At 39.7% G+C, this 25,896-nt stretch overlaps 1 protein-coding gene across 1 annotated transcript in view; it reads right to left on the reverse strand.

The window, feature by feature from the left end:
* CCDC192 (coiled-coil domain containing 192) overlaps positions 1 to 25,896 on the reverse strand; it is a 212,291-nt gene that overhangs the window by 127,012 nt on the left and 59,383 nt on the right. The window contains exons 3-4 of the mRNA XM_070374845.1: positions 25,565 to 25,696; positions 24,606 to 24,662 (exon numbers count right to left, since the gene is read on the reverse strand). Of these exons, the coding sequence (XP_070230946.1) occupies positions 24,606 to 24,662; positions 25,565 to 25,696 (189 nt within the window). The remainder of the gene's footprint in view (positions 1 to 24,605; positions 24,663 to 25,564; positions 25,697 to 25,896) is intronic.

Genomic DNA, 25,896 nt, shown 5'->3' on the forward strand with positions numbered 1-25,896 from the left:
TCCTGTGCTAACATGCACTGGGGTATTAAACCTTTGCTGAGACGGAAGCTCTTTCCAGATCATTATAGACGTGATCCCTCAGACTCAATAGAAGATAACATATACTATCGTAACACTGACTCCACCACATCAGATAAAGACCATCACCCTACAGCCTCAAATATTTCTCTGGACATAACACACAGATTGTTTACCAGAGAGCCACCTGTATTTGTCTGGTAATCAGACTTTAAAGATAATAAGAGTACAGGGCTAGGAGCCCAAAGCATGGTCTGTTGACATAAGGAGGTGGTAACTATCCAACGCCCAGAGATCTATTATGGATAAGAGAGAAACAGGCACCTCTTGCTCCATAAGAAAATTCCTTTTTAGTTTGTTTCCTAGCAGTCGTCTAGTGTGTGTCCTCCCTGTTGTTCAGTGACTACTTAATTGAGGGATGACAGAGGATCTTTATCTGGGACATGGGCTTTAGCACTCTGGGAAAAGTCACTTTGCAGTTGATGTGAGTAAACGTGTATAAACCCTTTACAAAACTAACAACTCAAGGATCCACTTAAGTAGCTAATAACTGTGCCGGAAAAGCCCAGCACAGCTGAATTCTACTGTGAGTCCCTGATGGCAGGGTTCTAGGAAACTGCTGCCTTTCCTCGAATGCAAGAAAGGAAGGTGCCATGACGGTGTTGTCCATGGGGAGTATAATTGGAAGAATTGTGAATTCTATGAGTACTTCTGCAGTATTATAGTTTAGGGGTTATGCATGTAACAAATGCTCGGGTATAAAGTTTCTCGAAGTGTGGGTCATAGGCCAGCTGCCTCCAAATTAAAAATATGTTTCCAGACTCCATTCCAGACCTACATTTAGATTATCTGACAAAAAATTGAGAAATATCCTTGCATCTTTCCTGTCTTCATTGAAATGTAGTTCCTATACTATAATATTAACCCTTTAAAAATGTTGAATTAGTGGTTTTTAGTATATTCACAAAATTGTACAACTCTCACCGCTATCTAATTACAGAAAATGTTCACCAACAGAAAAAGAAGCCTCTTCCCATTAGTACCCATTCTCCATCCGCCACCTACCACTCTTTCAGGCCAATAGCAACCAGTAATCTGCTTTTTTGGGCTCCAAAATAACTGCAGATGGTGATTGCAGCCATGAAATTAAAACACGCTTGCTCCTTGGAAGAAATGCTATGACTAACCTAGACAGCATATTAAAAAATAGAGACATTACTTTGCCAACAAAGGTCCATCTGGTCGAAGCTATGGTTTTTCCAGTAGTCATGTATGGATGTGAGAGTTGGACTATAAAGAAAACTGAGCTCTGAAGAATTGATGTTTTCTAACTGTAGTGTTGGAGAAGACTTTTGAGAGTCCCTGGGACTGCAAGGAGATCCAACCAGTAAATCCTAAAGGAAATCAGTACTGAATGTTCATTGGAAGGACTGATGCTGAAGCTCCAATACTTTGGCCACCTGATGCTAAGAACTGACTCACTGGAAAAGACCCTGATGCTGGGAAAGATTGAAGGCAGGAGGAGAAGGGGACAACAGAGGATGAGATGGTTGTATGGCATCACCAACTCGATGGACATGAGTTTAAGCAAGCTCTGGGAGTTGGTGATGGACAGGGAGGCCTGGCTTGCTGCAGTCCATGTGGTCGCAAAGTCAGACACGACTGAGTGACTGAACTGAATCTACTGTCTCTATGATTTTGCCTACTCTGAACATTTCATATCAGTGAAATCACACAATATGTGATCATTCATAAATAAAATGATACCTACTAAATTAGTATAAATAACTAACAATATCCAGGAGATGGTGAGGACTGGGAAGCCTGGAGTACTGCAGTCCATGGGGTCACAAAGAGTCAGACATGACTGAACAACGGAACAACAACAATATCACATTATTGCCTTCATTTGACAAATCAAATCCAGACTTAGTAAAGAACAAAGTGTAAAGAAACAAATAGCTAGGAGTAAGTCAATCATTATGAACTCTAGTACTCTCCTAGGCTGTTACAGTTAAATTTGCCTTGATTTATTTTTGTCTGAAAACCAGGAGGTTACCTCATGAGGCTCGCCCTGTGAACCAGATTCTGAGTTTGATGGGTGTGGTGGAAATACGCCATTCTCTTTGCCTTCCAAGCATTTTGAGCACTTATCCTAAACTTGGAGATTTCCCTACCTACAAGTCTTTACTTTCTCAAGGTAGGCACCTAAAATTCCCTTCTACCTCCCTTGCATCCTCAAGTGCATGCTTGAGCCCTGCTCTCCACCAGTCAAAATCATCTATGCCAGAACTCAGATCAAAACATTTTTGGGGTACACTCCACTCAGAGCAGAAACACCTTGCACACAGGCAGATGTTCTAGACGAATCTTCAGGACTAGAATCAGAAGTACTAGTTGGGGCAAATAGTGGTGGTGGCAGATGGTTCTTCTGGGACAGTCCTGAGTAATTTGAGCATCATTTACAGCTTAAGTTTCCAAGTGTGGCCCTCTGACCCTCCTAGAGAGTTTGGAAGTCACTCATAAATCTTCATTTAAGTCCTATTCTGCTTAAATTTGTTGGGATGTATTTCTGTTAAACAAGAATACAATTGCTAACACAGGACTCTACCTTAGAGGTCCCACTAATGCTGAACTGTCAGTAGAAGCTTGCCCCAAATTCACTTGTGAGCTTTAGAGCCCTGGCAAATCTCTTTTTCAGAAAAGCCCTCCTTTTTAGGTTCGACTGGGCAAATCCTCTCTACCATTTATAGTGTAAGAAGTTTCACTGATGCAATATGAATCCTTTGTGATATTTGACACTAATTATAAAGCATTTATTTACTATGCTGATTTCTAAGGTACTCTCTGTAGAACACTACCTTGGAATCATTATCTCTTTGCCAAGTCCATCAGTCTAATGGTTTAGGTGGTCTTATTAATCAACCTCCCTGCCCTACTACTTTCTTTGACACATATTCATGTACAACAACAGCTTTAAAGTTCAATGTCTAATAGCCTTATCTAATCATCAAGGATGAATGGAAAGTTCTAAGGAAAAATACGAATTTGTGATTTTTGAACTTTGTTTGTACATGTTGTACACTTAATGCCTAATCAAGAACATAGTCAACCATTGCTCTCAACAAATTCCTTCTTATACTTTTTGATATAAAGAGACTCCTTAGATGCTAGTGGGCCATCTGAGAGACCTAGGAGAGGATGGTTTCTGTGATGTTGAAGATAAATTCTAGGCAATAAGCTGTGAATATTCTTAAATGTATCATTTATGTTCAATTGGATTCTTTCCCTAACACCCTTCATCCTCAATAGGTTACTGCACATAAGGAAGAGACCAAGTTTTGAGTTTCTTAAATCACTCTGAAATGAAAGCTAGAAGCGGTGCTTCAGTGGATGTTTTGACATTTTATCTACTCTATGTTTGGTTTGCTCTAGCATGTGGGCATCCACAGAAAATGTCACAAATCTCAGTTGATACTTTCTAAAATATATTGAAGTTGATGTCTACAATAGTTCCCAAGGCAAGCAGTGTATGCATACCCCGTATAGGCCTATGAATATATCTGTGAACCTATAATTTCAGATTGAGAAACACCAGCCTGGAGTCTTACGACTGTGCGTTTTTAAGGCAACACATAGTCATTGCAAAAAGAGGGACCTTGTTAACATAAAGTTTGTCCATGAGGACTGTATAGAATTATATTTTAGGATAGAAAATTTTCCCAAAACATATGATCTTGAAAATAAAAATAAAAACCCATCCATGAAAACTAATCACAGAGTATCCTAAGAAAATTAATTTGGTATATTTAAAGATTACTGAATACAATCATTTATTCTCAACAATGTTTAAGACAATGCAGATACACAAGACCTGAATGGGGGAGCAGTGAGAGCCTCGAGGCATATAATTTTATTGGTGTGAATTCCCAGAGGAATCACACTTGAAACTGACTAGCAAAAGATCCATTTGCTAGGAAGTCATCTTGAAATTTAAATTCATATCCTGAGATCGATGGCTGAAAGACAAAGTAAACACCGCAGGCAACACACTTTTGGAGAAGTCATGGAACTATCCTTAACTGAGTCTTTCTCTGACTAAACTTGAACTATTCCAATATACTAAAAATTTGCACATTTATGAGCATTTAACATGCTCATGGTTAGGCTGAATTCCACCTCAATCCTAGGTTTCTATCCAATGTAACTTTCCATTACAGCAATGACTAGCTAAACATTGCAGCCTTTTAAGGGTTACTGTGATACAGCTCCTTAATTACTTTTGCTCCCTCATGAGCTCTGTCTCTGGGGATGGGTATGTTTCAGGCGTGGAAGAGTGTTCAGGGGGGGAACATTCCCATGAGCTCAAGCTGGACATAACTTGTTTTTAAGGCTTACTTTAAATATCTGGCAGTATTCTCATTAGCAATTCCATAAAGCAGCATAATGCCTCTTATTCTCATTTCCGCCTAGTCCCTCTTCTGAACTTGCATTCTGACTGCTTGCATTGTTTTTGCTCCCACCCCCACCCTTGTGCACCAGGCATTCTCCCCTCCTCCAGCAGCAGCCTCCCTGTTTGATCACCAGGCTTCCTCCTCCCGCTCCTCCTCTTAACACTTCCTCCTAGCCAGTTCTTCTGTGAAGACAGACAATAACAATTGACAATCAAATCTCCCCGCACCCAATAAGCCCAGAGGATGAGAGCCTGGCTTGTTAGGATCAGCACAGATAGTTGAAGAATGAACAATTAATAAGGATGTCTTTTGGTTTTGTATTCCTTAACCTCTTCCTGGAATCTTGTGAATGATTTCTATCCTTTCTGTGAGAAGCTCAAGTTCTCCTTAGTCCTGGCCACACAATATTGCCACACATTTTTAATGAAAAAAAAAGTTAAAAAGGTGTGGAGTTATTATTTTAGGCTTTCTTCATTTTTAAGGTGACTCATATCTAAAGCATCTGTCGACTCTCTGACTGGTTACCCTCCTTTGAGAAATCACACCCGTCTAAACAAGTCTGTTTAAACCATTTACGTTGTATGGTTGCTGATTATTATTATAGGTTCTGAGGCTACGACAGTGCCTTTTCATTTATTAAGGCTCAAGAGAACTCCCCCTAACCCTTCTGTCTCCCTAAAGTCTTCCAGTAAAGTTTATGTCAGTTCTCAATAAATAGGACTTAAGAGGAAGAGATTGGGTAAAAAATAAGATGATTTATGTTTGAAACACTACCAATGATAAATATCTGCACTTAAGCAGTTACTGAAATTAACATTTAAAATTAGAAACAACTTCCCTTTTCCACGGAGATGGCAATGGCACCCCACTCCAGTGCTCTTGCCTGGAAAATCCCATGGATGGAGGAGCCAGGTGGACTGCAGTCCATGGGATCGCTAAGAGTTGGACACGACCGATCGACTTCACTTTCACTTTTCACTTTCATGCATTGGAGAAGGAAGTGGCAACCCACTCCAGTGTTCTTGCCTGGAGAATCCCAGGGACAGGGCAGCCTGGTGGGCTGCCGTCTGTGGGGTTGCACAGAGTCGGACACGACTTAAGTGACTTAGCAGTCCCTTTCCCATTTTGCAAAAGAGGAGATTGACATCTTCAATGATTTCTAGGAAAAGATATGAAAATATATTTGCTTAAAAAGTAAATTCTTGACCATTCTGAGTTTCCCTGGTGGGTTCAACTGAGGGCCGTCTATGGGGTTGCACAGAGTTGGACACGACTGAAGCAACTTAGCAGCAGCAGCAGCAGCAGCAGCATCTATTCTAGAGGGATTCCTGATGGTGTTTGAGAATGCAGAGGCTGAAGCAGAAGTCCAGAAGAACAAAATAGGGACGTGGAAAGGTGTATGCAGCTGATCCTGCAGTGGCTCTCTAACCACAGGCACACTGATGGTTCCAGAAATGTGCATCCAAAAAAGAATTTCAAAGAAACTTTGGCTAAGTCAGCTGCATTTCATTTAGCACTACGCAGGGGGCATATGAGTCATCAGACCTCCCAGTTGGGATGTTTGTTTACAGGGTCAAGCAAGAATCAGAATCAGGTAGGATAACTTTCTCCAAGGGGGTCAAAGAGATAAAGATTAGGAAGGCAAACTTTGAGGGACAGGAATGTGGTCAGAACTGCCTCTTAGCATCAAAGATGATCTTTACCAGTTATAAAACTCCTCAGCAGTAGTTTTCCATTTCCCACAGCATTGACAGCTGCCTAATGCAATCACGTATTCTTACTCAGGTGACTCGGAGCAAAAATACCCATGTTATTCCTCTGTGTCTCCTTTGGCAGATGTAGACAGTGTTCTTCATGCTCTCCTCGTGTGCAAAAAGAATAAGTACTTATAACAATAAGCACTTTTTTAGGTTCAACAGGGACATATATTTATTGTGAAGACAGGGAGTAATTAAGAGTCAAACTCAATAAAAGGCAATCAAATACTGACAACTAGATGCTTTCACACTGTTAGAGAAATGTCCAAGCATTTATTGCAAATGATGATCAAGATAAGGTAGCAACAGTGAAATTAATGTCAAGATTAATGAGGGCTGGCTTTGTCCCAAGCGCTGTCTTCTTTACCTGTATCATCCCTACGGGTCCTCACAATAGCCCTACTGAGGTAGGATCTAGGATTATCCTATTTCACAGATGACCATGATGCAGAATTCTCAGAACATTCTCTTACCAAGGATGCTATTAAAGTTAGCAGTGAACAGAGTTGTAGGGATGTTTGCTGGGTTTGTTGTTGTTTTGTTGTATTAGATAGCTAGCACTTAGGTAAGTGTACTGTGTGCGTGTACTGATCTAAGAACTTGATAAGTGTTCTCATTTAATGCTCATGACAACCATGTGAACTAGATACACATTATCATCATTTTGAAGTTGTGGAACTTGAGCCTCAGAAAATCAAACAATCTGCTCAAGGTCACCCAGCTCATGAGCCAGGAGAGCAGGCCTCTCACCCCACTGTCTGTCTAGAATGTTCAGAGGGAAAAATGTCTGATACAAGCAGTTGATGTTCAAGCATTTCTTAAACATTTATTCAACTTGCCCAGTTTTCTGGGGCAGGGGTGGATGTGTGGGTGTGTGGGTATTGTGAAGAAGAGATTGAGGCAGGTATAGAGGTCTTTTCCCCCATCTCTTCTTCTTCTCAGACCTTGACAATGACTCTTATACCTTATGATCACTGGTGTGAGAGCTCACATTTCCTCTTATGAATGTTACTGCCTAGTAAACTGGTAGTGATGATAGACTGATCATTGGGGATTAGAAGCTATCTAACATATGACTGGTCAAAATCAATTTCAATGCTAATTCAGCTAAAGTTAACAGCTTAGGTTTTATTTTACTTAATAATTTCATACTTCACATTAACTGCAAAATATATCCTATTTTTCCTCAACTATCAAAGCACACATTTCTACCTAACTTGTTAGATAATCCCTTAAATTTCAAACAAATCCAAACTGGAAACTTCACCATCATGAAGGGCAGTTGCCTCTGCTTCAACACTGACACCACCCACTTGCTCTCTCAGGCAAGGAGAGGAAATTAACATTTGCTGATGGAGTGTTGAGCATCTGGAAAGCCTGTCCATGGTTGAGAGTCCTGGCCTCACTAATGTAAGAACCTAAAAATAAGTAGGGGGTGGGGGTGGTGTGCATTGTCTTGAGAAGGAAAAGAATGTAAACAAACTCAAGGGGAGGAAGCTGGCTCATTCAAAATAAAGAGGATGGGGGTACTGGGGGTTCTTCAGATGACAGGGACCATACTCCATTTCTACCCAAGTTCTTTGGTTAGTAAGAACTCAAATAGGTATGTATGTTAAAAGAGGCTGAATTCTGACTGCTCTATATAGACCAGAAGCCCCCACAAATTTTATGGTAAGGCTTAGCACTGAACAAAAAGGGCCATGGTCCTTGAAGGGCCAATAGTCATGGGTGTGGAGCAGAGGGAACAGCAGCCACACTTAACTAGAAAATTGTGCCCCTCAATCTTGGGATGGTAAAACCTCTGGGGTTCCTATGCAGACTCTGAGCAGGAGACACCAGTCTTCCTGCCGAATGTCTGAGACCAAATTTCCTGCTAATAATGATAAAAGGAGGCCTTGGCAGATATATATATACATTTTTTTTTAAAGCAATTTGATATTTTTTTTTTGTCCATTGAATGTCATGGAACTAGATGTAGAGGGATAATTATGTTCTCTTTCATACCTTTTGATTCTCTGGAATTTATTGCATAAATTTTAATCTCAAGTTTTACTTGGTTTAATAATAATAATTATCATGATAATTTTTATAAATCAATTTCTAATGTCACTCACTCTGGGATCATGTTCTGGATACCTATAGATATAAGATGAGATGAATGACTTAAATTACTAGTGCAGCAGAATCTAATATCCATTCATCAAAATCCACTCTCTCCTCTTCTTCTTGCATGCACAATTAAACTACCTTTCCCAGAATTCCTTGCAGTTAGTGTGGCCTCATGACTGAGTTCTAGGCAATGGAATACAAGTAGAGGTTAGGTTCTTCACTTCCAGATATGGCCTGTTATACCTTCCAAGCAAACACATCCACAGTCTTTTCTCTGTCAATGGAAATAGAGAGGATCCCAAAGTAACTGGAAACCTACATGTCAAAGATGACAGAGGTGCCTTCAGTCTTGAATGACACTGAGTTATGATGAATGAACAGAACCTGCCCACCAACAAGAACTTTCAAAATAGACTATCACTAGAATGAGCTGGAGAAGGCAATGGCAACCCACTCCAGTACTCTTGCCTGGAAAATCCCATGGGTAGAGGAGCCTGGTAGGCTGCAGTCCATGGGATCGCAGAGAGTCGGATACGACTGAGTGACTTCACTTTCACTTTTCACTTTCATGCATTGGAGAAGGAAATGGCAACCCACTCCAGTGTTCTTGCCTGGAGAATCCCAGGGACGGGGGAGCCTGGTGGGCTGCCATCTATGGGGTCACACAAAGCCAGACATGACTGAAGTGACTTAGCAGCAGCAGAATGAGCAGGGAATAAACTTCTGTTGTGTTAAGTCACCAAAATTCTGGGCTCTCTGTTACAATACTAGTTGTATCCTAATTAATAAAATCAAAGTAACTGAAACAGCAACCATAAAAACAAGCTAACTCCCCTCATGTGTAATCACACAGTCATGTCCTCTGTAATAAACACTTCAAAATTATAGGATAGAGGTAATGAAATAGATGTCTAAATTTAAAATTCACTATCAAGTTCTTATTTAGGATGCCTATAAATGTGCTTTGTTTGCCATACAGAGCATTCTATTTTATTTGAAATAATTGCCTAAATTTATGAAAAAAATTTCACTAAAAATTTGGATTTTCATCTTCTGAAAAATTGGATAATTTGGCCAACTTGGGTTTTATTCTCACTTTTATGTAAATCATGCACTTTCCAGATTCATATGACTTGTCCTGGCCATCTTCCCTCTCTCGCATTACTTACTTGGCCTTTGAATGCAGTTGAATTTGCTTTTTGTGTTATTATAAATAGCTGGGGATTAAAAAAATATGCACTCCAACCAGCTATAGTTACAATGAGTAAAGATTAACTATTTGCATGTTATGCCCTTGGCTTCATTTAATGGAAATTATAGAAACAGTCATATAAAATCTATTAATATACTTGCTGATCTGATATTTTTGATGGGTTTTTCCCTTTCACTATATCTCTCAATATCCTCTATATGAAATCCAACAAAAACTCATTTCAGAATTAACTCATTAGAAAATAAGTAATAACCTCTCCTCCCCCTAATACCATAAGAACTAGTTGATTATTTTCCCTGTTTTGCCTTTGACCATTCAGAAGACCAAAGCTATATTTCTGTTGCAACTGTACTGTAAGGAAATTCATGACTTAAACTGAAATACTCTATTTTTTCTTCTTTTATTGCTATTTTATTTCAATATATATTTTCTCAATTATGGTTATTTATATGCTTTAAAAAATTCAACTATTTCATCCTTGTATTTTTATAGACCATCTCAAATTCTTTGTGAAATTAGAGTATAAATAAATAAGTATGGTTAAATTAAACATTATAGTTAATGTTTAATAACAGTATAAATTATATCAAGAGAAGAGATAAAGCTGAATATTCATAAATGCCAGGCTATATTTATTTAAGATATAAATTTTTATTTGATTATTATTTTTCCCTTTTGAAAATAGGATAAAGTTATAAAGAATTTCGTGGTATTTCTAGATCATTTGCTGCTAACTAGAGGGACATGATTTGTTGTTGTTTCATTTTTAAAAATTAACATTAAAAAGCAGCCATCATCTACAGACAGATATGTTCTCTCATTTACTTGTCCAATCACTCCACAAAGCATCTATGGAACAGCTATTTGTGTCAAGAACTATGTGTGAATAAAGTCAAGTTCTAGAACTTGAGGACTCAACTAATGGAGTAGAATAAAGGCTAAAAGAGATATCCATAGAATGCAGACTAGAGGGAAGGTGAGTTTCTGTCTGAGGAGTCAGCAGAGATTCTTTCCCGGGGACTTGTGTAAAGCTTGTTGAAAGGCCAGTAGAGGTTGAAGTAGGGGCAAGAGCCTAATTCGTGAAGAGATGGAGGCCTGTAGGTAAAGTCAGTGAATTCCAAACCCTCAAATCAGCACTATCTTTGAGTATCAAGATACTCAAAGGGAAGGGATGGAGGAATAGGTCAGGAGATGAAGCTGGCAAAGGGAAAATTGTAGGGACCTGGCTGAGGTCCTTGCTTGCCATGATAGCTACTGACTCTGTTGCCGTCAATGAGCAGCCTGTGAGAGTTTTAAGTAAGACTCATGTAACTGATTCTGTAGTCCATGGAACCAGTTCTGAAAAAACTGCCCAGGATGCTTTTATGGAATCAATCTTATTAATTCTCTTAAGGCTTCTTTTTAAAACTTTTATTGGAGTATAGTTGATTTACAATATTGTGTTAATTTCTACTGTACAGCTACATGAATCCATTATACATATACATATAACCACTTTTTTTTAAAGATTCTTTGCCCATATTGGTCATTACAGTGTCGGGAGTAGAGTTCTCTGTGCTGTACTATAGGTTCTTATTAGTTATCTATTTTATACACAGCAGTGTGTATATGTCAATCTCTGTCTCCAAATTTAACCCTCCCTGCTTTCCCCCTTGGTAACCAAGAGTTTGTTTTCTACATCTGTGAATATATTTGTTTTGTAAATAAGTTCATTTATATTGTATTTTTTTCAGATTCTACATATAAGCTATATCATATGATATTTGTCTGTCTCACTGACTTCACTCTAGCTCCATCCTTGTTGTTGCAAATGGCATTATTTTGTTCTTTTATGGCTGAGTAATATTCTATTGTAATATTCTAGTATTGTATTATAATATTCTAATATTATAGTAATATTCTATATGTACTACATCTTCTTTTTTTATTCTTTCACATTTTAGAAAGTTTATCTTTGTGTGTGTGTTGGTTTCTGTCAAACTTCAACGTGAATCAGCCATAGGTATACATATGTCCCTTCTCTCTTGAACCTCCCTCCTTCTTCCCTCCATCCCACCCCTCTAGGTTGTTACAGAGCCTTGGTTTGAGGTCCCTGAGTCATACAGCAAATTCCCATTGGCTATCTATTTTACATATGGGACATAAGTTTCCATGTCACTCTTTCCATGCATCCCATCCTCTCCTTCCCCCTACTCACATGTCCATAAGTCTGTTCTCTATGTCTATATTTCCATTGCTGCCCTGCAAATAATTTCATCAGTACCATCTTTCTAGATTCCGTATATATGCATTAGTATATATTTGTTTTTTCCTTTCTGACTTACTTCACTCTGTATAATAGGCTCTAGGTTCATCCACCTCGTTAGAAATGATTTAAATGTGTTCCTTTTAATGGCTGAGAAATATTCCATTGTATATATGTACCACGTCTTCTTTATCCATTCTGCTTTTGATGGGCATTTAGGTTACTACTATGTCGCAGGTGTTGTAAATAGTGCTGCAATGAACATTGAGATTGCATGTTGAGATTTATGCCCGGGAATGGGATTGCTGGGTCATATGGTGTTCTATATTAACTTTTTTAAGGAACCTCCATACTGTTCTCCAGAGTGGCTGCACCAATCTACATTCTTACCAACAGTGTAGGAGGGTTCCCTTTTCTCCAAATCCTCTTCAGCATTCATTGTTTGTTGATTTTTTTATGATGACCATTCTGACCAGTGTGAGGTGATAAGTCATTGTGGTTTTGATTTGCATTTCTCTCATAATTAGTGATGTTGAGCATCTTTTCATGTGCTTTTTGGCCATTTGTATGTCGTCTATGGAGAAATGTCAAGTCTATTTAGATCTTCTGCCCACTTTTGGATTTGATTTTGGTTTTTTTTTTTTTTTGGATGTAGAACTGCATGAGCTTTTGGAGATTTTGGAGAATAATCTCTTGTCAGTCACTTTCTTTGCAAATATTTTCTCCCCTTCCATGTGTTGTCTTTTGGTTTCTTTATGGTTTTCTTTGCTGTGCAAAAGCTTTTAAGTTTAATTAGGTCCCATTTGTTTGTTTTTGTTTCTGTTTTCATTACTATAAGAAGTGGATTGAAAAAGATATTCCTGTGATTTATGTCAGAGAGTATTCTGCCTATATTTTCCTTTAAGCATTTTATAGTATTCAGCCTTACATTGAAGACTTTAATTCATATTGAGTTTATTTTTGTGTATGGTGTTGGAAAATGCTCTAATTTCATTTGTTTACATGTAGCTGTCCAATTTTCCTAGCACCACTTACTGAAGAGACTGTCTTTTCTCCATTGTATATTCTCGCCTCCTTCGTCATATATCAGTTGACCATAGGTCAGTTCCGTTCAGTTCAGTTCAGTCTCTCAGTCGTGTCCAACTCTTTGTAACCCCATGAACCACAGCATGCCGGACCTCCCTGTCCATCACCAACTCCTAGAGTCCACCCAAACCCATGTCCACTGAGTCAGTGATGCCATCCAACCATCTCATCCTCTGTTGTCCCCTTCCCCTCCTACCCTCAATCTTTCCCAGCATCAGGGTCTTTTCAAATGAGTCAGCTCTCCACATCAGGTGGCCAAAGTATTGGAGCTTCAGCTTCAACATCAGTCCCTCCAATGAACACCCAGGACCATAGGTGCATAGGTTTATCTCTGGCCTTTATGTCCTGTTACATTGATCTGTATTTGTTATTGTGCCAGTACCAAACTGTTTTGATTACTGTAGCTTTGTAGGATAGCTGGAAGCCTGATTCCTCTAGCTGTATTTTTAATACTGCTTTGGCTATTTGGGGGCTTTTGTGTTTCCATACAAATTGTTAGTTCTAATTCTATGAAAAATGCCATTGGTAATTTGATAGGCATTGCATTCCACCTATAAATTGCTTTGGGTAGTATAGTAATTTTGACAATATTGATTCTTCCAATCTATGGTATATCTCTAGTCAGTGGTACCGATTCTGGGAGAACTGCCCAGGGCACTTTTATAGAATCAGTTTTATTATTGATACTTTTCTGATGATTTGTTGTTTAATTTGCTATTGATGCATTTCAGAAAGAATTTAGGGTAGATTGAAAAGGTAAATAAATTGAACTAGAAGTCACTAAAATAAGAACTTGAAAGATACATTAAGAAGGAGTTAAGGGTAGGGAAGCAGGTGGGAAGGTTGGTTCATACAGCTCATGCCCTGACATCCTACATTATCACTTTCTAGAGACAAGGTATAGAGGACTTGGCTCCAGCCTTTCTGATAGTCAAAATAACTATTAATAGAAGCACAGAATCCATGGAGTAAAAGCAAGTCCAATGCTCAGTGGAAGTGCCAATATTCCTGATACAGAAATTACAGAAAGACATATTCTCTAGTACAATAATAAATGTCTTTAACAATAATCTGACAGTGAGTATATTGAAAAACTCCATAGGGCAACTTTTTTTTAAATAAAATCTTCCCAAACTAAGTCATTAGCATCATGCTATACTACCTCCCTCGTATTCAATAAAAGCAATTCTAGGACAACTTGATGGAGAAGGCAATGGCACCCCACTCCAGTACTCTTGCCTGGAAAATCCCATGGACAGAGGAGCCTGGTAGGCTGCAGTCCATGGGGTCGCTAAGAGTTGGACACGACTGAACGACTTCACTTTCACTTTTCACTTTCATACATTGGAGAAGGAAATGGCAACCCACTCCAGTGTTCTTGCCTGGAGAATCCCAGCAATGGGGGAGCCTCGTGGGCTGCCATCTATGGGGTCGCACAGAGTCGGACACAACTGAAGCGACTTAGCAGCAGCAGCAGCAGCAAGACAACTTGATGCAGTCTAGAAATGTGACTTTTTGCTAATCTCACTTAATTCAGGAAGGATTTTAGGGTATCTATCTGAAAGGGAAAAGTGGACTTTATTTCAGGCACTCTTCTGTGATATGCTTCCTTTCATCCCAGCTTTTCAAAGCTAAATATTGAGCTCAAATATCACTCTTGGAGTGCAGTTAAGCACAGAACTGTCTGGTAGAAATGGTCAGCTGGGTTGGGGCTAGAACTAACATCTGGTTTTAGAAATTGTGGCGCCTGAAATAACTGTTTAAATTAAAAGGCTGCTCACCTTCCTTCACTCAGTCACTCGCTGATTAACTGATTCATTCATTTTTTTTTTTAACAAATATTTATTGAGAACCTACTACTGGGCAAACACCATGAATCAGAAACTTACAGTCTAATCAGAGATAAAGACAGACACACAATTAAATCAAAAGGAGATAGTTCTACAAAAGGCTTCAGAAGACATTCTCCAGGGGGGAGAAATGAGCTAAGGAAGTACTAACGGACTCAGGATTCTCCTCAGAAATTAATTTTGAGTCTTTGATTAATCAGCTTCCTAGCACTCTCTATAAACAAACTGGCAGCGAAAATGAAGTACTCATTCCAACAGATTATTTGTGACAACCCCATAAAATTGTGGAACTGTTACTGCAACGGTCCATTTTGGAATAACTGTTAATAACTTTTTTGAACCTTGGTATGTGTCAGGCACTCTGCCAACTACTTCATAGGCATTACCTCACTTCGCCAGTTTATGTATCTTCCATGGCACCCTAGGAGGCTAAAGAATGCTACTAGCTTCATTACACAAATGGGAAGAGAAGAACTTTAGAAACCCTTGTCAGTCATGCAGCTGGGTAGCAGGGCTAAGTCCCTAACCCAGCAACTAGCTCTCCGTTACTGCTCTTATACCGGCAGGAATTAGGTTTTCCCAGGCAAGAATATTGGAGTGGATTGCCATTTCCTTCCCCAGGGAGCTTCCCAGTCCAGTGATTGAACCTGGGTCTCCTGCACTGCGGGGAGACTATACCAACTGAGCCACCAGGGAAGCCCCAATACCAGGCCCAGTGGCCTTTACAAAACCCTCATGATTCATATCTATAGCTTATCTCTCTATTCTTCATAATGGACAGGTATGACTCTCACTCATCTTAAAGTGATTTCAATTATTAAGAGAACAAATAACATGATTTCTAGTAGCTGCTGATAATAATAGTATAGAGTGAGTTCTGTGTGAGCATTAATGGCTGGTGGTTTATAAAGATTAATGCAGCTCAGGAGCAAAGAGGAAAGTGCTGGGAACAATCTTGTGTTGTTCCCACCTGATTTTTTGACAAGCAATTAGAGAGTATACCAAAAATGTATGAATATATTGAAATGTTTGGGCCTCTAAACTCTGTATAATTCTTTTGAGAGGATGTTGGTGTAAGTCCAAGATTATCAAGTAAATGAAATATACGTTTGAAGAAATGCATAGTCAGCTAATAGGTATTCACAGAATAAGTGGATTAGATTATGTGTCCAAGTATGTGACTAACAAAAATCAGACACATGCCGTGATTCTAAAGTCGCTGGAGGGACAAGGATTGTCCTTGGGGGTTTGTTCATCTTGAACTTACTCATCACCTATGGAGAGTGAGCAAACAGGCCCCATATCCAGTTAGAGAAGGGAAAATGAGCCTCCTGGCTATCAACAGAATCCAGGCTTGCTTGTTCTGAGTGACCAAACTCAGGCCTCAGGTCCCTGCATTCTCAGTCTGCCTTCACTAGTAGAGGATCCTACAGCTAATATGAGTGGCTCTCACAGCAACATTTTGTGCCTTGGCTTTCTGAGGCCAAAAAAAAAAAAAAAAGAGAGAGAGAGGGGAGAAAGAGAAAAAGAGAGAAAAAGGTAATTTTAATTAAGGTCCTGGTGGCATTCCAAAGTTTTATACTGATATTGCCTCATCCATGTGCTATTAGTTATTTAACCTCTTCTTGCTGGGCGAGAGCTATGTAATGGCTCATAATTCAGAGGGTACTGCCTTCAGAGATTATGAGCAACCTGCTGATGTGAAGTGAGAGCTCAGACTCTCTTCTTCCGTGCTCACTGAGATGTTTGACAGCAACACTCACCAGTGGGATTGGAAAGCCTCTGTCATACTTCAGTGAAATGTCATCTCTCCAGTGCAAGCACATAGGAGATGCGCCATGGGATAACCACATGAAGGGTTCAAATGAAAGTTCAAAATAGTCATTAAGCCCAGATAACCTAACCAACGAAGGTAGGATGTAGATAGGGTTAACTATAATCAACTAATGCAATAAACATATTTCTGAGATTTATCCCACACTCGCCATTTAGTAACAATGGCTTCTGTTCATAAACAATCACTGAGGAATTTTCCATTTGGATTAACATGTCTGGCTCAAAAAGAAAGACCCACAGGGGAGGAATTTCCCCATTCCTCATTGGCTCCAGGTAGGACTCTATCAGATCCCATTAGCAAAGTCTCTCAGCTGATTCACTCTGATTTGAGGTCTATAGATGGTAATAAAGTTAAAAGATTATAAATACGTTAATTTTTAGATATTAATTAATAATTAATTTATTGATTGATACAACCAGCACCTGTGTTGGCACATATATTTAGCAAAAATTTTCAAATGAAAGTGAAATCATGCTTATGAAACAGGAGCCCCGGAGTCAGAATATCTACACTCAGGTCTTTGCTTTGTTCCATGTAAGCTATTTTCTGTGAGCAGGCTTCTCTGACACACTTTCCTCATCTGATAAAGGTGGAGTACTCCCTGCCTCACAGGACTGTTGTGAAAAACAGATGACATAATGTGGGTGGGAGCATTTAGAAAAGTGCAGGTTATTGTATGACTCTAAGGTATTAATTACTGTCACATTATCCTAAAATTAGTCATGACAAGCTGCAGGAACAAGGTAATACTTCTAGAGTACACAGAAGTGTGAGCTTTAGAGGGGAAGGAGCAGGAAGACCGTTCTCCTTTGGTTCGTCAGTTGGACAAACGTGTCCCATATGCCATGGTCCCGGCTTGCTATACTAAGAGCGAGGCCTGGAGATGCTTCCCAGAGGCAGGAGTTATGAGGGTGACATCGAGATGCTGGCCAGGGACAATGGTACTGGGGAGAGTGGAGAGTCTAGGCTGAAAGAGATGGGGATTGTGCTGGACGGTGCAGTGATCTCAGACACGAGCCATCGTGAGAATCACTGGAGGACTTGAAAAACATATTGCTGGATCCCACTCCCAGAGCTTCTGATTCAGAAGGTGTGCGATGAGACCTCAAAACTTGCATTTCAAGTCCCGGGTGACTCTCATGCTTCTGGTCCTGGGGCCACACTTTGAGAACAATCTGGATAGTATAAGAATTACTGCATCTCAGCTGTAAACAATCAAATCTGATTCTGATGAGTATACAGAAATAGGTAAATTTTTTCAAGCTAGTTAGGGTTATTTGGTGGTTCCTAAAATGGACAGGAGTCAGATTCAGAAACAGAAAGGAGCTAGAGCAATCCTGGCCCAGCAGCTCAAGCTCGGCGCCGTGACGCCTGGGTGTCACTGGTAGGGTATATCAGTTCCTTGTGTCTTTCCTCTCTTGCTTCCCCTGAATTAATATTCAGAGTCCAACTGGCAACATACCTATTCCCAGCTAGTAGCTGACAGGGTACTTTGAGTTATCGGCCTTCCAAGACTGCACAATGAGAGAGACATATTTGGAAAGGATATCAAGGTACTGCTGAGGAGGGAGTGTTAATGAATGCTTAGGCAGCCAAAAAACAGCAGCAACAAAAATGGCCCATGTTCTCTATCATAGTAGGAAAAGACTAATTAGTAGAGGGCCTGGAATTCTAGGGAAGAGGAGTCCGCACTGGATCTAAATTGGTGACTCTTGTGGATCCTTACTTTGGAAAGTAAAATGGGAATTGATAGCTTCTTTAGAGAAGGAAAGGAAGCAATTAAACCAATTCTTGGAGAAAATTCTGACATGGTACTCATGGTGGTCCTTCCATGCCCTCTGCTTCTGACTCTGAGTATCAGGACTGTTGCTTCCAGGTCTAAGTATGTCTTTAGAAACTTTAGAAAGTTCAGGAGCTTCTGATTTCAAAGACACATGTATCTAAAGAAGAGAGAGAAGTCGCTCAGTCGTGTCCGACTCTTTGCGACCCCATGGACTGTAGCCCACCAGGATCCTCGGTCCATGGGATTTTCCAGGCATGAATACTGGAGTGGGTTGCCATTTCCTTCTCCAGGGGATCTTTCCGACCCAGGGATCGAACCTGGGTCTCCCGCATTGTAGGCAGACGCTTTACCGTCCAAGCTACCAGGGAAGCCTACAGCTTGAAGCACCCTGTGTAATTCATTGGAAGGGTTTCTTCTTCTGGATATTTGTAACTGTTTATCATGAATTATTTCAAGCATACAGGACAGAATAAAGAACAGTGTCACACTCAAGCATTTATCATCCAGTCGTCTAGACTTCTCTTTTGGAATAATCCTATGGAATATTATAGACCTCTGGGCTCTGGTCGAATCTTGGTGGTAGCTAGACCAAGAGATGAACTAGCCATTGGGATGGAGGTAAGGGGTGAGGGGAAGCAAACCTCTGGACTACTGCAGGCAATCACATTGTCGATGGCAGAGAGAATGAACAAGGATGAGTAATTATATTTCCCAAATACTACAAGTAGGCAAGCAATGAATTCAACAATTTGAAAGGCATTCATTTTAAAAGATTTTTTTCCCCCTCCTTTAAGACTCATAGTCCTGATTCAAATTGCCCTAATATGGACAATAATCTTTAAGTTATTATAAACACTCAGTTGAAATATTTGTTTAATCCCATATAGGTCTCTTAAGTAGATAAAATCATGCAGACTGGAGTAATGAAAATGCCCAGGGCAAGTTAGTCCTGTGGGTGGCTCAAGTGGGTGTCCACGTGTGTGCTGAGAGGGGCAGTTCTTGGCAATCTTTTAAAAGTGTAAGCTGTGACAAGGCTTCCTAAAGTTCATGGGATGAGATTTTAATCTTCAAAATATTAGCAGTGACAGTTTTACTCTGAAATGTTGAGGCTTGTACCTTTTCCACATTGCATAGCTATCAATTTAATTATATAATAATATAATTTGACTATTGGTTTCTAGAAGAGTGAATCCTGAATAAAAAGAAACTAAGACCTTGGATTGTTAATTTTCATGTTAAGACCATAGTGTCCTTCATCTGCTCTTCTTACTTCTTCTGAAATTGAGGTTTCTTACAACTTTTTCTTTCTCTGCTATTTTTTCCTTTTATTTTCACTCTAAGGAATCATTACCTTTTTGTCCCTTCCATGTTGTACCTTGAAAGTATCAATTTCAGATTAAAGTAATGCCTTATGTAACTGGCATTTCTAAGGAATCACATTGCATTAAATAACTTTCCCAGAGATTTTAAAGTGAGCTATTATAAATTCCGAAATAACCTTATTTTAAATTTATCCATTTTAGCAATTCATTTCAATGAAATCTGTACAAAGCATTGAACCAGACACTGTGAGAGGCATAAAGAAAAACAAACTTGCTGTCTATCCTTGAAGTGCTCACAGTCTTGGGGAAGAGCTGGGCCCATCAAATAATTCTGTTGTGGGTCATAGTGTGACAAATGACAGAAGACAGGTGCAGAGGAGGGCTGTGAAAGTACCAAGGAAGGAGAGATCACTTCCAGTTTGATGGTCAGACAAAAGTGTCTGGAAGGAACAATCTTGATAAAGCATGGGAAAAATCTGGTGAACACAAGGATGGGGACATATTCCAGTTGCAAATGAGCAAAGGTCCCAGGGCAGGAATTCATGGCCATACTCAGGGATCACAGATGTGTGATGGAGAGGAGACAGGAGAAGGGATTGGCCCCTCATTTTCAGTGTGATAAAAGCCATAGTCAGGAGGTTGGACTTTATTCTGGGAAAATGGGCAACTGTGATAGTACTCGGCATTGGAACAGGGGAAATGACACGATCAGGGTAAAATTCAGTTAAGCAACATATATTGAGTGATTTGCAGTGAGCCCACACATTCTTGGTGCCGCCCTCAATGTCCTTCATGTCCAGTGGTGGACAGAGATGTAAACAGAGAGCATCAGTAAAATGTGAGCGGAAAGTAACAAAACTATAGAGCAACTGTGAAAGTGAAAGTCTCTCAATCATCTCTGACTCTTTGCAACCCCTTGGACTATAGTCCATGGAATTCTCCAGGCCAAAATACTGGAATGGGTAGCCTTTCCCTTTCCCAACTCAGGGATTGAACCCAGGTCTCCCACTTTGTGGGCAGATTCTTTACCAGCTGAGCCACAAGGTAAGTCCAAGAATACTGGAGTGGGTAGCCTATCCCTTCTCCAGCAGATCTTCCCGACCCAGGAATTGAACCACCATCTCCTGCATTGCAGGTGGATTCTTTACCAACTGAGCTATGAGGGAAGCCATAGAGCAACTATACCCCAATAAAAATAAATAGATAAAACACAGTGTTTCAAGCCAAAATAGATGGTGTACAGGAGGTTAGGGAGCCCAGAGAAGGTACCCTGGGGGCTAAGGGAGAGGTTAGTCTTTGAGACAAGTCTTACAGACAGAATAACATTTATTTGGAAAAAGGAGAGAGAAGGATAGCTCGGACCGTGAGAGCGCAGAGAGCAAAGTCCCAGGGCACCGACAGACTCTGGCTGTGTAGAGAAAGGTGACAGCTCTATTTTACTAGCTTACTGGACTGAGGCAGAGAGAGGGGTGAGAGAGAACAGGGAAATGAAGGCTAGGCATGGGACAGTCCTGTGGGAAAATTTCCAGAGTAGCAGGAAGCCAGGAGAGCCTGGTGGTGGTCACATCCTGCAGAAGGGTTACACTTGGGAGGCACAGCCAGACAGAAATTCTAGACTCTATATGTGACTCTCACATACTGTAGGTGGTGTAAGTCCAAACTGCTCGAAAAACTCATTAATACTCTTGGTTACTTCTTAATCTTGAACGTTCCAGCACTCCCAGGAGCCTTCTGATGTCGTGTCTCCTCACTGCATCCTCAGGGCTCCACTCCCACACCTTGGTCCATTCATCCCCCTTCTCTTCTCTGATCCTCCAGGACATTTCATTCTCCCATGAGTGTTAACCTCCAGCTCTGTTTGGTTTTCTGCCCCCACATCAAATCTTCATACAGTTTTTTATCCTTTCTCTCTTCTGCAAACAGGGCTTGATGGTGTGAGAGCAAGTGGGCTACACTGTGATTGGGTGAGGTGGTAGGCAGGGGTAGTGGGGGCTCTGAACTTGAATATGTTGATAATTTGGGGCTAGTAGCAATAATTGAGATCTATGATGGTCAAAAAGAGCTAGGGATTGGCAGGACAATGGAATCAAAGACATGGAAGTGAGATAACTTGTAAAAGTATACTCAGAGGCAACAATTAGCAAAATATGAGGTACAAGCAGAAACAGGTGGGATTTTAATACTGTTTTAAGTTTGGATCTACAGTATATAATAACACTGTGATATTATTCACCATGCCTAGGGAACACAGACGAACACACTGAAGAGATAAGAATAAAAAATGATAAATTTGACTTTGTATGTGCTGAACCTAGGATATCCACCAGATATTCAGGTTGTATTTAGCAAACCTAGAGTTTTGATTCAATGCAGTATACCAGCAATCTCCAAGGTTGTATGCTTAAAATGTCACTCGAGGACAAACACCACTGGGAAATTACATACTCTGGCCCTGTTTTGGAGATTGATTATACACTAATAAATCCTGCAGGAAGTGAACATATTTAATTTAACTTTATTTCCAATGCCTGTCTCTCTTTTTTTTCAGAATACCTATTAACATAATTTAAATTTTTTTTCCAGGAACAGTGTTTTAAGAAATGCTCATTATAGCACTAAGGAGCTGTGATCAGAAGATTATTAAGATAGAACTTGGTAGAGGAGGAAGGTATGCTTATTTGCATGGAAGGAAGAGTTGAAGAATTATGAACTGATTAATCACTCAGAGTAGATAGAGAAAGGAGACTAAAGATAGAAGGTTTATCAACATGTTTGACACTTCCAATGGTGTGTGGGAAATACAATTTAGAGAGGTAGCAAGTTGAGAGAGCAAAAGCATAGCTTTCACAATCAACATGTGTGTGACAAATGATCTAATTTCTAAGACTCAGTTTTCTTATCTGAAAAATAATGCTCACCTTTTTGAGTTGTATTGAGAAGTAAAATAGGTAATACATAAAGCACCTATCACCTAGGGAACACATGGTCCGCTTCAGTAAACATTATTATTAACATGATTTTCATTTAAATATTCTTGATGAGCAAGCAAACCTTTAATGATTAATCTGCTATATTATAAGTTGAGCATTGACAATTGCACAGGAGAAATCTCGTTGGTTGGTATCAATACCCTAACACAAGGGAGCACTCCCAGTTCAGACACACCTGGGGCAGGACCAGCATGAAACAGGAATCGGCTGCAGAAGCTACATAGTGGAAGAAGACACCGCAGGAATCGCCCGAAGGCTCCCATGACCATGATTTTTCATGGTTTTCGTGAAGAGATGCTGGAAGCTAATAACCGAACCTTAGCAAATCTCTCTCCTTAAAACATTCTGAGCTACAAACCCCCTGGGTGAATGGCTGTAGGGATCCACCTGGCGTGAGGTGACATCCTCTGACAATAGTCATTATCCAGTACCCTGAAAGGCAGGCCAGGGGGGAGGCGTCAGGGAGAGAATGCTCGGCTATGAGAGATGTTTCTATCTGAATCAGTCACAGTGTCATCAGTGTAGGCCTGAGTCACGTTCAGTCTTGGTCGGTTGAGCACACAAGGCCAGAAAAGAATCTAAATTTAGTCTAAAACTCTGCTAACTGCCACTGCAGATTAGCTTCTCTCTGCTGCTGCTGCTAAGTCGCTTCAGTCATGTCCGACTCTGTGCGACCCCATAGATGGCAGCCCACTAGGCTCCTCTGTCCCTGGGACTCTCCAGGCAAGAACACTGGAGTGGGTTGCCATTTCCTTCTCCAGTGCATGAAAGTGAAAAGTGAAAGTGAAGTCGCTCAGTCGTGCCCGACTCTTAGCGACCCCATGGACTGCAGCCTACCAGGCTCCTCTATCCATGGGATTTTCCAGGCAAGAGTACTCTCTACCCCAGGACAAAAACTGGGGAAACTATTGTGGTTTTTATCCAAATCAGATCACTGCAAACCTCAAAGGGCTGGTGATCAGAATATACTATTCTGCAGTCTTTTCTCCAGGACTTCTGGGCTTCAGTCTCTCAGATTGGTCTGAGTTTGTTGTTGTTCAGACTGGCCATGGAAGGTGACTGGCCACTCTTCTTAATCAATAAGTCATTCCATAGTACGCGGGATGTGGATGGAGGAGATAACTGAGAGGATGGCGAATGACTGAGGAAACACTCCCGGCATTCTCAGATCCTTGAGAAGGGGCAGTGACAGGACCACAGCCATTGGTTTATGCACATGGATCCACAAGGCTGTTGTGGCAGGAGATGTTCATTAAGCTGTTCTCTAAGTGAAGACAGGGTAAAGTATAAATGAAATTTCCCCTGGAACTTCAGAGGGTCTTTCTCTCTCTCGGGGAAGACTTGTAGCAGAAAATTGGCAGTTCATTATCTGATTTGTTCATATGGTCATTAGCCTAAAAACCAGAAGACTGGGGCAAAATAACTATATATAAAATAATGCTGCTCAAAATATGGTCTAAAGATGGGCAGCAGCAGCATCTGAATCCAGCATTCCCTAGAGGCACATATTCTCAGGTCCTATCCTAGGCATACAGAAAACTGTTCTGAAAAGTTTTCCAGATACTTCTCCATGTACAAAAGTTCAAGAAGAACTGTCCTAGGCCTATAGGAGAGGTGTCTAAAGTTTCCACTTCTATTCACTCACAACTACCCCAGCTTGCTTGTTTTTCTACCCTTAGTTTCCAGTTCTCTTATCCTGATCATATCTGACTAGGTCATCTGGTTATATATAAGAACTCAGTCTTGCAATTTTTATCATCAGTGTAAATCAGAATTCTATTTATGGAAAACAAGTCTATAGAGGCAGTAAAAATGCTGGTTCTTAGCCCTGTGACTGGTTTGCAGTGGAGAGACTATAGTTACAACTTCTGAAACATTTCTGTTCATTCGCAGAATAACAATGATATAAAATAAAGGATGAAAAAAGTGGAAGACACTTACATAGGCTGCAAGTTGCTCCTGGGAAGCTTCTACTTCAGCTTGTAATTTCTCAATGCACTGAAAAGGGGTAGAGTTTAGAAACAAAGTGTGTAACTCTTCCTTTTACATATTCAAAGTGTTCCAGATGTAAATATGTACTGGTTCTCATATTTTACAAATGGGAGCATTATCTTAGCTAGATGTTTTGAATATCATCATTAAATAGATCATCGCTCCCATCTCTTTCTCTCTTCTACTCCATGGAAGAACACATCAACAAAGTATATGAATATAGTAAAAACTAGGTCATGATTGGGAAAAATAATATTCGCTTGATGTACTGAAAATAAAGTTAACCTATCTTATATCACATCATGTATACATACATGTGGGACCCAATGAATTGGTATCTGCCTTTGGAATATATGGATATATTTTAATGTGAAGATATATATACCTATATATAGATACAGATTATCTATCTATCCATCCCTCTATCACAAAAGCAGATACAAAACAACATGGGTTGAACAAGAGATAAATTTACATAATGACACATATATAAATGTCCTAAGATTCAGAAATTGGTTACTTCTTATAAAGTAATTTATTAAAAGTCTATGAAAAATGTTTTGATCAACTTCTTTCACTACCCAGAAAGAAGCTATTGCTTGATTAAGTTCAATTGAAAACTATGAAGTATTTGTATAGTCAGTATCACTTATAAAATAAATAGGATATTCACTTAATATGATTCAAAAGAATACATATCAAACTTAAAAATATCACCAAGAAAGTTTATTTTTGTATGTGAATATTCTATCAGGAAATACAGTTACATTGAGCAAATACAAAAACTGTGATTTACCATCTTGAACTTAAATATGAACTTCTAGCCCAGCCAGAAATAACTACAGGATTGTCAGCTCATATGTTTAGGTAACTTTTAAAATAAATATTATTCTTCTTCTATGACATACCTGGTCTTTTGCAAGAACCAATTTTTTGTATGGTTCTCCACTGTCTTCCCTACAGTCCAGAGCTTCTAGCTTTTTCTCCAGCCAGGAAACTTGCTCAAGCAGCTTTGATTTTGTTCCTTCCGAGACTGCAAGCTGAAGAAATGTGCTTGTAAGGGTATGGAAGTACAATGACTTTTTTAAAGCTTATTTTATTGAAGTCCAATTTGCAAATGAATTGCCTTCCATCAATATCTATTAAATATGAAAATGGCTTTTGAAACATTCTCATAGATGACAAATGATTAGTAAAGAGAGATAAGGAAATAATTTTGATTTTATTTATTTTTAATAAT

Source organism: Bos mutus, chromosome 7 (genome assembly GCF_027580195.1).
Source record: "Bos mutus isolate GX-2022 chromosome 7, NWIPB_WYAK_1.1, whole genome shotgun sequence".
Lineage (NCBI taxonomy): Eukaryota > Metazoa > Chordata > Mammalia > Artiodactyla > Bovidae > Bos > Bos mutus.